This window comes from Chenopodium quinoa, unplaced genomic scaffold (genome assembly GCF_001683475.1).
Source record: "Chenopodium quinoa cultivar QQ74 unplaced genomic scaffold, ASM168347v1, whole genome shotgun sequence".
NCBI classification, from domain to species: Eukaryota; Viridiplantae; Streptophyta; class Magnoliopsida; order Caryophyllales; family Amaranthaceae; genus Chenopodium; species Chenopodium quinoa.
Window position 1 is genome coordinate 3,075,390 of NW_018742205.1, and position 14,743 is coordinate 3,090,132.

General features: G+C 37.0%; 2 protein-coding genes across 2 annotated transcripts; both read right to left on the reverse strand.

Annotated features, from left to right (window-relative positions):
• Nucleotides 1-3,993: 3,993 nt before the first annotated feature.
• LOC110726621 (anti-sigma-I factor RsgI2-like) lies at nt 3,994-4,913 on the reverse strand. The gene is made up of 3 exons (XM_021906096.1): nt 4,697-4,913; nt 4,476-4,593; nt 3,994-4,372 (listed from the first exon to the last, which is right to left on the reverse strand). Exons 1-3 carry the CDS (start codon nt 4,911-4,913, stop codon nt 3,994-3,996), a joined length of 714 nt encoding a protein of 237 aa, XP_021761788.1.
• Nucleotides 4,914-9,572: 4,659 nt separating this feature from the next.
• On the reverse strand, nt 9,573-10,583 carry LOC110726630. Its single transcript, XM_021906104.1, has one exon. It carries the CDS (start codon nt 10,581-10,583, stop codon nt 9,573-9,575), a length of 1,011 nt encoding a protein of 336 aa, XP_021761796.1.
• Between the last annotated feature and the right edge of the window lie 4,160 nt (nt 10,584-14,743).

The window sequence follows — 14,743 nt, forward strand, 5'->3', positions numbered from 1 at the left end:
CTATTACTTCAAAATCCCGAAACTACGAGATCTCCGACGGATCGTACCCTCGACCCGACCCAAGCGTTTTAAGTCTTGAAGGTTAGTCAAGACCTGGACAAAACAAAACTATGAGTTTTACGAATCAAAGGTTTACTCTAATTACAAAAGTTGCCTTTTTAATTACACTCAAGGTTGTGTATTTCCCAATACCATGCCTTTGGTATTTATAGGGAATTGCACCCTTAAACTTCATTCCCCAATCAATGTGGGAGAATAAATAACTTGATAATTAATTTATTTCCTAAATAAATTAATAATTAAATTCAATCACAATGCAACAAGTGTCAAGGGGAGAGAGAAGGTTAGGTGAGGACCATGAAGAGGTGGGGGGGACCATTGCCTTTCTCCCCAAGGCTTTACCCAAGCCTTGGTCCCCACCCCTCACAAAACCGCCTTAAGCATAAGCTGTTGGGTTGCTGCCAGCTAGCACGCCAGCTAGCAGTGCCAGCTAGCCCAGCCAGCCTGCACCAGCCCACCCAGCAGCCTTCGCATCCCAGCAAGGCAGTGCATGCTTGGTGCTGGGCGATGCTTGGCGCTGGTGCGTGCTAGTGCTAGGCGCTGGTGCGTGCTGGCGCTGGTGCTGGCCCCTCGCCTCTCTCGCACATGCTCGCATAGCCAGCATGCGTGCTGCTAGCGAGCCACGCATGGTGGCCCCTTGCCTCGCCAGTCACACGCACCACCCTCGCATCCCTCGCTACACCTCTCGCACACGCACCAGCCTTGCACCCCACGCACATGCGCCACACGCATTGCTAGTCCAGCTAGTGCGCCTACGCACGCAAGGGCCTAGCATGCGTGCTGGGCGATGCTGCCAGGCACCCTCGCACTAGCACACATCAGCCAGTGCCTAGCACTGCTATGCTTGGTGCGAGGCACGCACACACCAGCCAGTGCCTAAATCTGCTATGCTTGGTGCGAGGCACGCACACAAGCACATGCACATGCGCCAGTGCCTAGCACTGCGATGGCTGTGCTTGGTGCGTGTGTGGCCCTGCCATGCGCACCTAGGCATCCAACCAAGCATGTTGCTGTGTTGCGATGGTGCACCTAGGCTGCGATGGTGCGCCTAGGCTGCGATGGTCAGCGATGGCGTGCCTAGGCTGCGATGGTGCGCCTAGCACACCTAGTATGCTTAAGCTTGCGCCTAGCCATGCTAGGTGCATGCTAGCTCGAACTAGCCTAGCATCCACATGGTTAGACCATTGTGGTGCTACGGCTACGCTTGTACTTGTCGCTTGTGATTTTGCGACGCTCGGCCTCGACGCTCTAGGCTCGATATCCGTAGTCTGTATTCGTAAAACTCTGTCAACTCATTAAATCCTTTCGGATTAACTCGTCGTCTCGGATCTGTGATTCGATTGGGTTCGACCCGAAGGGTTCAGTTAAGATTAAGCTGCAATATCAATTGTACCTTGATATTACTGATCGGAAGCGGCCTCCACCTAGGCATTCTGATCACTTGATCTTACTGAAGAATTGACTCTGTAATAATTCTGAATCCTCTATCGGAAGAATACACTTGTTAGAAGGACACCATTCCTTTCAAAATGTAATTGTTTCCCATAAAAGGTACCCTTCTGCTATAGATCCTTCAGGTTGTGCTTTATTGCTTACATGAGGTTTCAAAAAGGCTAAATACCTTAAAAAAAATTATATATGTTAATGTATATGAAAAAAATTAATGTGGGTTAAGTATTCTTATATAAGAGTGAATATTGATATATATAGATATTAACCTTTCAATGGGATACATCCATCGAAGTAACACGTACGAATTTTTTTTGTGATGTTGGTTTGTGGAGACAGAACTTTTAGCTAGGAGTAGGAGTTTACTAGAATATTTTTCACGAGGAGGAATGGTGAGAGTCAGTGATCTGTGCTTAAAGCTTTGAGAATGGTCTGAGTACATGACCAATGTAGTACTCTGTAGTTGCTAGAATTTTGACAGTAGATAGCTCTTATAGCAGGTGAAATATGATGGCTTATCCTAGTCATACTTGTATATGATGTCACTTTTGTGTTACTATGAGTATGTGTAGCTTACTAACAGCCTCTAATTTGTAGTTCTCTTTTCCTTACTAATATCTTTTTGTAGCAAAAAGGCTTTACATGCACTAGTTTCTGTTAAGTCTTATGTTACAACTTATTACCAAGAAATAGAAACTTCTTTTCTAGATGCTCGCGCTTTTGATATGAAATTTGAGCATGGTGAAACTTTGTATACTTCAATTTAACAATCTGTGAAGCCTCAACTGCTATTCTGCAGTGGCAACACCTTTGAGACATCGCCAAGTTTGTTTACATCAAATCCTCGTTAACACAGCTTTTGTTAGCTCGGAATCAATCAGTTTCTGTTAATTAAATGCAGTTTTCAATTGATCTTTAATCGTACATTTCCATCAGTTAAACATCAATTGTTGATCAAATGAAGGTGTTTGTTCAACAACATACAATGTACATCGCAATGACAACCAAAAAGTTCTTGCCACTCATTCTTTGAGCTCTGAAATGAGCAGCTGCTTCTATTTGTTTTCAGAATTTTTTTGAGAAGCTGACATATTACAACACTTAAATACAGTAAACTTTTATGCCAATGTTCAAAATATAGTAGCCATCAAACAAGTTTCAAGCAGCGGAAATGATGCATGCTTAAGCACCAAGCTCGAGGATCAAACATACAATCAAAACCTATGCTATATAAATGCACAGACTTGCTAGCTACTGCTGAATGCTGATCCCCTCCCATAGTCCCATACATCCTTGGTCTGACAGAGATCATCTAGGTAGGATACAGTTCAAATACTTAGCCAGAAAGTAAATTTGCCTATTTAATACACCGTACTTCATAAAGTGGATCGCTTGCAATGAAAGTTAACTCAAAACCTCTGTTTTATACAAAATAAATCATCTTTTGCATTCCCGTTTTATAGAATTTACTTCCTCATAAGATATCTTGCAGTAGCAACTAACACCCCTTCCAAACCCCAGCAGGTTCTTCAAAAGGTCCACATTCTATATTCCTATCCTAAACCAACTCCTTCAACCACAATTAGAGGCTCTTTCCACCAGTAGCTTGGGATGATTTAGTAACTTAAGTTCAAGGGAACACAATATCAATGGAACCAAGTTTCTCAGTATGATAAGTTTTATTCAGATAGTTGATAACTAAGTTTAGAATATTTTACTAACTAATGGCAAAAAGATCAGCTTATGCCACTCAACTTCATAGATCAAACCACAATATCATTGGAACTAAGTTTACTACAGTAAGAAAATAGTGAAAACTACATGCTGTTGGAAATATGAATTTTTGACCCCAATATTGCAACTAAGAAGTAATATTACTAGTTTGCTTCGGATTAGAAAATAATTACCTCAATACCGTCCACATAGGATCAGCAGAGGGATTATAATTTATTTTATTTTTTTAAAACACGAGGTAAAAGCGCTATTCTAAACAGCGATTTTAATGTAAATCGCTAATACAAATAGCGAGTTATGGCAATTAAAGTAGTCAAAGAAGGCCAATTCCATCAGCAATTTACAGTGGCAATCGCTACTCCGAGTAGCGATTTACACTGTAAATTTCAGCAGCAGTTTTCTGCTTTGCGGGGCACAGTTCTAGTTATTAAACAACTCCAAACTTGCAAATTCCAGCTCCCAAACCTGCAAATTCTAGCTCCCAAATCAACTCCAAACATGCAATTTTCAACTACAAAAATCCAAGCCTTCCAAATCTTCAAAACAAAAATGTACAAACCACTTTGAACATAATAATAATTACATTGCATAAGCTGAAAATGCCTTTAAAAATAGTCCAAAAGTATATATAACAATAAGATTCTAATTACTTATAAATATCATTAGAGTTACATGTCTTAGCACTCAAAAGCTACCTATATATTGCATTGTTTCTTCCTAAGGAGCGATGTTGATCCACCGTCCAACTGATCAGTCCCAGAAAATAGTAACCAAAGAAGGTACATTCTTGTCACGCTTGCGGCGTTCGTAGAATATGTGTCCAGGAGGGGATGCAATGAATGATTCAGGAGGTTTCAAAGGTTCAAGCATAGGAGCACATGTCGGAGTAGTAGGAGTAGGAGTAGGTGTAAGAGTAGGAGTAGGAGTAGGAATAGGAGTCGACCTGTCCACCGAAATGGGAGTCTGAACATGAGAGGATGCTGCAGTTGAGGTCTCGATGTCAGAGGTAGTTGGAGTTGGAGTCTGAGGGTGAGATGATGCTGGAGTTGCAGGAGTAACACGGGGGGCTCTAAATCGATCTCGTTTTGCTCGTGCGGAAGGTGGTCGCTTGGCTTTCGATGCCAATGAACTGTGTGAGGTGGATGGCGTGAGCTGAGGACGAAGGTACACTGTGTTGGTTTGTGAGGTGGGAATGACCAAGAGTTGTCAAGGTCTCCGTGCATGTGGAAGACAAGCTGCGTAATGCATCCAAAGTGAAAGGTAAGGCCTTTTCAGGTGTCAAATCTTCAGCAGATGAGATCGCTCGGGTGCATCTCGATACAACATTGATGAGAGTATTAACCTTCACAACTGTCAAACAAACCAAAAATTAATACAATAAAGTATGAAATAATTACTTATGAAAGAAACAAATTGAACAGACTATGCTTTAGTGATGTACATACCAAAATACGGTCAGTTGTAGCAGGTTGATAGTGACTTGGAGGACGTTGAATTGAAGGTGGAGTGATGAGCAACCTTGTGATACTTCGATACCATGCCATGTAATCGGATGTAGAATGACCCGTGTAAGTGATCCCTGAAACAATTTTTTCTAGCTTCACGCTTTGTCCACTCGTTAATGTAGCTAGCATGCAAGTCAGGGTAGTTTTTGTTTGCTCCTCTTCCATCTAAGTGGTGGAGCTTGTCACTAGTATCACAAGAGGTTGGAATTGTTTGCTCAAATCCAAATTGTCGCATCACACGGTTAGGGTAGTAGAACTCAACAATCTCAAAGCACACAAGTGGGGCAGATGTACGCCAAACATGACGATCGATGCGACAAATTTCGGGTAGTTCTTGTAGGATGTCCTCTGAATATGGCTGCCATGTCATCTGCCAAAAAAAAACATACATGACCATTGACTATGAGTAATGACACAATACAATAATAAATTAAATTGTGAGAATGAAAAAGGACAACATATACCTGCTCCTTGCGTTGATGATCCAAAGCATCTCTTGTTAATGGACCATCTCAACCAAAAGTTTAAGCTGATGGTTAAAGCCCAAAAATATAATATATACTCTATCACTCCCCCTCACATGAAAGGCCTTTTGGGCTTGAAATGTGGACGCAACACAGACCCTCTCATACCCGGCGCGAATTAATTCCACTTAAAAGGGGGGAGGGAGGAGAGATTCTAACTCGTGACCTCTGTGTCACGCCGGTGGCTCTGATACCATGTTAATGGACCATCTCAACCAAAAGCTTAAGTTGATGGTTGGGGCCCAGGAATATGTTATATACTCTATCACTCCCCCGGCCCTCACATGAAAGGCCCTTTGGGCATGTAATGTAGACGCAGCACAGGCCCCTCATACCCGGCGCGAATTAATTCCACTTAGAAGGGAGAGGGAGGAGAGATTCGAACCCGTGACCTCTGTGTCACGCTGGCTCTGATACCATATTAATGGACCATCTCAACTTAAAACTTAAGCTGATGGTTGAAGCCCAAGAATATAATAGCATGCCACGTGTTATCACTTGTCTAATCATCCAAATAAATAAGAAATTATCTTGTGTTATAAAATAAGGAGAAAATATGAGAGATGGTGAGAGAATAGATCAGTCTATATTATTTCATAGAGTGGGGATATATATATACATACAATATAACTAGGGTTTGCTTAGATAACAATAAACCCTAGATGTAGAACATTCCAAATTGATAAAGGAGGATAATGGATATCCATACAACATAATATTTCATAACACTCCCCCCTTGGATGTCCATTATCGAAGAGTGTGTCTCGTTAAAACCTTATTAAGAAAAAACCCTGTGGGATAAAAACCTAATGAAGGAAAAAGAGTACAACATTCTTCGTAATACGCTCGAGATGCTGCCTCATTAAAAACCTTACCAGGAAAACCCAATGTGGGACAAAACCATGGTCAAGGGAAAAAGAGTGCAACGCGTATTTTCTCCCCCTGATGAATACATAACTTGAAATTATCTAATGCTGCAATGAATCCAATATGGCGAGGTGTCTTCTCATATGTAGTAGAATATCATTCCTTGCTCTTCGACCTTCCTAATTTGAATTTGCATCTTCAAGTCTTCACGTGAACATATAAAGTGTCTTCATTTCACCATGTATGGATTTATCTCTATATCATTCCAAACCTTTATTTGAATAAAGTTACCTTAAAAGTTAAACTTATGCGATTAGGCCTTCTTCTGGAGGTCGTGAATAATAGAAATCGATGATCATTATTTGATCAAACCTTCATTAATAATAATTTGATGACAAAACTTGATATTATTAATTTCGTTCTTCAATCTCATTTGAATTATAATATTACACATGTAATTAGATAATACGCTAATCATGGTTCTTCTGGACCATAAGAAAACATTCTCACACATAAGTATTCCATTGATATTCCTTAGACGTTTCATAATTGACACGATAGCTCTCTTACAAATACAAAAGCAAATCTCACTAACTTTCATATGCTCAAACATCAGGTTGAGAAGTCAATGATGTAGTCACATAGACTTTTCAAGAGTTTGATAATAATTGCAATATTCAAGATATAAAATTTGTAGGGCTATAAAGACGTTGCATATAAGTTCTTCGGGAACTTTTCTTACATGATTCATAAATAATATTAGATTAACGTCATATATAATTTCATCATAATTATAAGCCCATTGGAATATAAATATGTCTTTCCTTCTATTAAAGTTGTAAATATGTCTTACTATATATAATGAACATTTACATATACCACAAATATTATATAGAAACTAATGCATGCAATTTGAGATATAGAAATCATGATAAGATATTGAGCAAAATGTACAATGAGTAATGCATCTAACAATTTCTACACATGCAATAAATAATTCATTAACCTATGACTCACACATGCACATGAACATAAGACTCAAAATGATGCAAGACACTGTACAGTGTGGATTTAAAAATCCATATTTCATTGGACTTCTGGTCCATAATAAACTTTTGATCATTTTATGTCGACATCAAAATGGACATATATATTTCAGATCCCTTATTCATTAGTCCACTCTATTATACATATGCATATTATTTATCGGTTCCCTTGTGTACCGGTATCATAATATTCCTTTAACGTACATTTCGCATGCTATTTTACTATGATATCTGAATACATTTCTTATTGGTACCATCATAACTTTCTTACATCATAGGCCATCTATTGTAATAAATCAGATATTTATACCACTTTTAGGGTATTTCATACACTATGATATTTATATACTATTACGCTATTAGTTAACTGCACTATCTTGCCATATATCATATTTATTAGACATATCTTTATTTTGGAACCGACCATACAACCTACACTTCAGGTGTAGTGATTTAAGTATAATTGGCAAGATTTTATCTCAATGTATACACATAATATGACCAAAAAGTATCTTCCAACGCTATGCAACATGAATCATAACTAAATACAAATCAAATCATAAATGTGCAACATATCTTGATAATATATAGACAAAAGTTGGCATATAACTTTTCAAACTACCTTTATAGGGATCATCAATTATATTTTCCGATTTTTCCAACTTTTGCTAATTCTTTTCCCCCTAAGTTGGTAAAATATCTCATCTATAGGGGCGTCTAATTCTATACCAACTTAGTATACAAATTAAAATTCTTTTCATCGGGAGGATCAGAATCAAAATAATTATCTCAAAAGATTTGTATTAAACAAGTTTTATCTCTTCTAGAGAACAATTTCAATGAAGAATCATTTCTTCATTAACTTTACACTGCATGTGTATTTATTGTTACACTTTCCATAATATGTTCTCTTCTGGAGATCAATGTCAATGGGGAGACATGTGCTGTGCAGTTGTACGTTTTTCTTTCTTTTCCTATTTCTTATGTGCTGACATATAATAGCCCCAATCAAAAGAATTATTATACAAGCATAAATCACTTGCTTGGAATTCTACTAGGTAGTGATCTTCAAGATCTTTAAAGATTTAAATAGAGTATTTGGTGAGATTCTGGTCACCTAATAGTTGACAATAACATATTTATTATTCTGGTGAACTTCTGGTCACCCATTACTCTTGACATTTTCATCAATACAAATTATTATAAATCACTATTCAATAATAGCTCAATCTCAATATTATGTCTTGCCATTTAACTCATTTCATATATGCAACATTGAGAGAGCGTCAGCACATTATCAAATCAAACTTCAAGTTTCCATAACGGGTAATTGTTGAACCCGGATGGCCTAATTTAATTATCACATCCAGTCACTTCTCTAAATTTGAACTTTGATCAGTATTCCAACACTAGTGATCATTTTGTTAAAATTACTTTATGCATGGCCATGAATATGATGTGATATTAGAATACCAAAATGTGTTTCTTTATATAATTGGCAAGACAATCAACTAATACTTGATCCAAAATTTTATACTCTGCTGGAGCTTTGACTATAATCTTGATACATGCTAAGCTTGTTGGATAATTCTATACTCTTCTAGAGTACTCTATATAATCATGGTACATATCCATTTTACTAAATATAATCTCTTATAAAGATCTATCAAAATGTATTACTTCCTCAAATTTGCTATTGTCAATAATTGCTCTTTTCCTATTTGAAGATTCTTATCTTTGAAATCTATTGGGCTCGGCTATAGCTACCACGCTTTAGGCGTATTTTAGGAATGAAATCTATTCATATCCATCTTCAGGATGGTATCATTTTGAAATATATTACTTAACATGTGGCCACTTTTATTAAATAAAACATTAACATTTAAGTTAATTTATGTACCAAACTGACCATCAATATATTTTATTATTTATGTGCAAGGATTACATAATGATATTAATACTATCTCCCCCTAATCCTTGCATGTGGGGGCATTAAGTTAATCCAACTACCTTTAAATCTCTTGCACCTTTTGAGCCATAAATTCTCTTATCAATGCATGTATCAAACAAAGTAAAATGATTCTTATAAAACTCATATTCGTTCCTCTTGCCCAATTATATGAACCTTTATACTAAAAATTCTCAAATTAATATTCTAATAGAATTAAAGGAACTAAAATAAGATTCACTAAACCAAATAAATTAAATTAATAAATGATTGATAATAATAATAATAATGAAATATCCGAAAACATAAAAATATCCAAAACATAAAATTGTCCAAAAAACAAATGTCCCATAAAGCATAAAATCATAATACTACGATAAAATTCTATAATAAATGCAAGCTAATTAATAGAGTTATTCGCCAATGGATCATAATTTATTCAATTATTTTCTTCAGAATTAGGAAAGAAATCAGCTGCTTCCAGGTGAGTTTTATCACCGTAATCAAAATCACCTTCGCCATCCTCGTACACCAAATCTGTTTCCACTTTCTTTCCTTTCTGTTTGATTGATTGTTGATAAAGGTCTACTAGATGTTTTGGTGTACGACACACATGAGACCAATGGCCTTTTCCTCCACAACGGTAGCATATATTTTCATATTTATCCTTCTCATTCTTATTTCCATCTTTATTCTCCCACTTCTGGTGAGAGTATGAGTTTCTAAAATAACCACCTCGACCACGATCATGTCGACGTCCGCAGCCGTGATCACGACCTCGACCACGGCCTCGACCACGACTGCTGGCGTGATCTCTAGCCTTTTGCTCTTTCCCACTATGGGATGTCGCATTCGCTTCAGGGAATGGAGTAGAGCCAGTTGGGCGTGATTCATGATTTTTCATTAATAGTTCATTATTTTGCTCAGCCACAAGGAGACAAGATATCAATTCAGAATATTTTGTAAAACCCTTTTCACGGTATTGTGTCTGCAGGATAACATTGTTTGCATGAAAAGTAGAGTATGTTTTTTCTAACATTTCTGCATCCGTGATTTTCTCTCCACATAATTTCAATTGTGATGTAATTCTAAACATGGCTGAGTTGTATTCACTCACAGACTTAAAGTCTTGTAATCTTAAATGTAACCAGTCATAACGAGCCTTTGGTAATATCATAGTTTTCTGGTGGTCATACCTTTCCTTTAGATTACTCCAAAGGACTTGTGGTTCTTTAACAGTCAAGTACTCAGTCTTAAGGCCTTCATGAAGGTGATGGCGAAGGAATATCATAGCTTTAGCCTTATCTTGGCTTGTTGCAGTATTGTTTTCTTTAATAGTATCACCAAGTCCCTTTGCATCTAAATGTTTAACAGCATCTAATACCAAAGACAGATAGTTGTTTCCAGTAATATCAAGAGCAACAAATTCGAGTTTTGCAAGGTTTGACATGATTCACTAATTTATAAAACAATATTATAAATTACGAAGTATGATGGAATTATAAATATGGTACGGTATGACAAAATAGGCATAAAAGATCTCAAATTTTGCAAGTTAATATTTGACGTGTATATATATATATATATATATATATATATATATGTATTAAACATTATCAAGAATATAGCTATTTAATTCTACGTTGAGGAGGTTATTGTTCACAATTAAGTCAACAAACATGTAAACTCAACTAATATTATGTAGGTAGTATTATCAATCTAGTTGCCTAATTTATCAGAATAGAACATGACAAGCATCGTGAATATTTGACTTTGACGTGACCTAATAAAGTAGAATTACAGGCCCTATTTCATTACTGTATCAAATTTTAATACCAAGCTAAAATTCATGATTAGTGTTAGCTATTGTTACAGTATATGGCTCTAAATAATGGTTTGTAGTGATAACTCAAGGCATATGTAACGAGTCATTAATTTAGAGGTGATCAAAGTTGGCCCGGCCCGTCGGCCTAGCCCGATTTTTTTTTTTGGGCGGATTTGCGAATGCGTTTTTTTGCTTTTTTAGTTGTTTTTTTGGCCCGGCCCGAAAAGCCCGTCCGGCCCGACCACTTGGGGCGGGTTTGGGCACAAACTTTTCGGCCCGAAGTTTGGTCCGACCCGGCCCGGCCCGAAAAATGGGCAAAATTTTTTAGCCTTGACCCGGCCCGCCCAATGATCACCTCTACATTAATTAAAACAAAGAACAACCGCATACTCCTTAATGATACAATTATAAACTTTAAAACTTATTAATAGAACAGTAATTTAGATCAATAAGAGTTTGACTAGTTTGTTAATTCATTAATAAAGCAAACCTAAGATTAATGTGTAATTAATAAGAATAAGGATTTAATGGTAAATCTTTAATCAAAGAATAAGGCAGTGAACAAATTGTAAATTACATAGTCGTATCTATAAGGCTTATTAACTAATACAAAAAGTATGATTCTTAAACCAAAAGGTAATCCAGGATATTTGCCTAACCCAACTTCAATACTAACAGTCTAACATAGTATGACAATTTAGGTAAAAACCTTAACACCATAATAAAGTACTCGAGTAATACCAAGGGAGTTTTCAATATGATGCAAAGTGATTAATGCAAAACTAATTAAACTGGCCGTAATAGTGATTAAAGAATAACAAAGTGGCGCACAAACACAGTAGAAACTATATGCAAATATTGTGTTAGTTTGGGAAACTATTAATGGGTAAGTATTAAGTAAAACTTATTAATACTGATGCAACTACTCGACTTCCTTTAATACTAGTATCCACTAAGTTATGTGTTAATTACTTGATAAACAACTAGTCTCAGAAGTTGTGCAATATGGGATTATATAATTATATAAATAATTTTATTTTTTATTTTAATGCAATTTATACAAACAACCAGTATCCATGATTATAGATTAACATTCAACGAAAGTAATACGCATAATCAAATAGTATATACTTCCTCCGGTTTTAGTTATTTGCAACAAAGGGGTATTATTTGTGAGACATAAAATATTCCTTTGTTGCAAATAACTAAAACCGGAGGAAGTATATAAGATCTTTTCACAAACAAAACCAATTAATCTGGTAAAGCCAAAGAATCCGAAAACGATTTCATGCATGCTGATAATTATAGATAACAAAGTTTTATCAATTAATCACGCAAAATTAGTGAAACCATAAGCGTACCTTCTATTGCGATCTTATTTAAATAGTAGTATAGAACAATCGTGATTAACAATATGAATCCGCTCAGTCGACTAGAATTGGTGCTGATAACGTGTTATAAAATAAGGAGAAAATATGAGAGATGGTGAGAGAATAGATCAGTCTATATTATTTCATAGAGTGGGGATATATATATATATATATATATATATATATATATATATACATACATACAATATAACTAAGATTTGCTTAGATAACAATAAACCCTATATCTAGAACATTCCAAATTGATAAAGGAGGATAATGGATATCCACACAACATAATATTTCATAACATCTTGCTGTTGCAGTGACTTTTCATCTTTTAATTCTACGAAAATACTCAGCGCATTTTCTCGTGTCGGTCGCAATTCCATATTCCCCATTTCTTACTTGATTCGTTACTAAGGTCCGGCGAAATCTGAACCACTACAGACACCACGAAATTCCTATACTATAAATTGTATCTCCATTTCTCCTTTCAGTAGAATACCCTGCTAATTGCTACCGCATCCTATTAACCATTTGATTCCGATTCCCTTTGCTAGAAAGAGTTTCAAAATCCTAAAATGGCCCTGAGGAAGGGAACAAAGACAAAGAAAGCAGTCGAGCCGGCTGATGACCAAGAGATCCTCCGGTCAATACGACGAACTTCTTTTAGGGCTGGCCCAATTAACCAAGTAAATCGGTTAGGCAGCGATGACGATGGAAATGATGTGAATGCAATACCACCGATCAGTGATGAGCGAGCGGCAGAGGTCGTAGATAAGGAGACTCATGAAGATGTCTTGCAGACACCGTCGCCGGCATCTTTCTCGCTCAATTCCAATTTGGCGAAGATAGCGGAGGTTTTATACGAAGTAATGGAACAAGATGTTATTGGTTGCGAATGCCCAACGAAGGTGATACGATTGCGCATCCACCAAAGCCGAAAGAGACGGACGATCTGTAGGATCATTATGTGGGAGTGTACCTACGACATTTCAAACATGGCCTGCGAGTTCCTATGCATCCATTCATCACCACCATTCTAAACGATTACAATGTCAGTCTTGCTCAGTTGACTCCTATGAGCATATGGCGAACCATTTCATATGTGTGAACTAGTAAATTTATCGGCTTTAATTTAAACCCACGTTAGTGGCATTCGACATAATGCACGTCCTTCAGAAAAATAGCAGGGGTAAGGGTTGGATGACGATAAATAACCGTGATGGATTTTACACAATATATCCTTATATCAGCTACGATAAATATTGGCACGACGAATGGCTCTGGATGAGAGTGCCAGTAAAATCGAATCATCCATACAGATATGGAGCACCAAAATGTTTCCTTAAATCCGACCCCAACATGGTATGGCTCGTAAAGCAACTGACCAAAAACGACAAGAACCAACTAAAGTATTTTAGATCAACGCATGCGGAAAAGCCTTCGCGTCAGGTACCACTATACTGGGTTTTGGATGTCTAGTACATCGTAAAGGAGGAATCTATCAATGTGCGGTCTCAGCCGAAAATTAGCAGGTATTCTTGTGCTTGGACGTTAATGACCTTCTTATGTACTTGTGTGACATTGTCCGAAGAGCACTCTAGGATTAACTACAAGCTATTAGGGGCTTCTTCTAATCGAGACATCATTGTACAACATCCAAAGTTGAAAGTCACGGATTACAAGTGGCCGAGGATAAAAAGGTTGCTCGGTACAGTGTCTGACGATGAAACCAATGCCCAAAAAGATTTCTCGCGGAAAAGCGACCCCTTTGATGGTGAACGTTCCACAGTTGCTACCGAAATGGGGCCTACTTCGTCAACCACTATTAACCCAGGACGGTATACGAATGCTTTATTTGGAAGACGAATAGAGTTATTAATTTTATCTGTAGTACTTGAGTATGGATGTTCGGGACTCGTGATCTGTTCGACTTAGTTAGTGTATTGTGTGTACTTGTTTGGAGTAATTACATTGAGCCATCAGACTGTTTTCCTTGCATGTTTCAGTCTTGGCATGGTGCACTCTTCCATATAAAGTCTTTATCATGTGTGCTGAACGCAAATGGTGTCCTTTCTTGTCCCTTTTTTCCCCCGTTTGTTATGTAGTGCTCTGCTTTAGTTTGCATGGGAAGAGATAAATTTTCATGTGATTATTAACACTGTTTAGGAGATTTTTTAATGTTGTTGTTACTATGGTCCTGTCTATATTTCCCTTCTAATCAATCACATGTTGTATGTATTACTGTTCGATTATATGCGTCTGTATATACATATATAGATTATTGGTGTTAGTGTGTTTTCTCTTCTCTTCTTCCGTCCTTTATAATGTTTGTCAAAATCATAGGTGTATTAGAGATAATACTAATGTAATCTTTGCGCATGCAATTGTTCAAGCTGAACCTCAAACACA

What these genes read in the sequence shown, in the direction of transcription:
- LOC110726630 (XM_021906104.1), bottom strand. Translation starts at nt 10,583, where the DNA reads ATGTCAAACCTTGCAAAACTCGAATTTGTTGCTCTTGATATTACTGGA.
- LOC110726621 (XM_021906096.1), bottom strand. Translation starts at nt 4,913, where the DNA reads ATGGAAGAGGAGCAAACAAAAACTACCCTGACTTGCATGCTAGCTACA. An exon ending in TCAACCTGCTACAACTGACC is followed by an intron (nt 4,594 to 4,696) that starts GTATTTTGGTAT and finishes TTTGTTTGACAG; the next exon opens with TTGTGAAGGTTAATACTCTC. An exon ending in TTGGATGCATTACGCAGCTT is followed by an intron (nt 4,373 to 4,475) that starts GTCTTCCACATG and finishes CACCTCACACAG; the next exon opens with TTCATTGGCATCGAAAGCCA.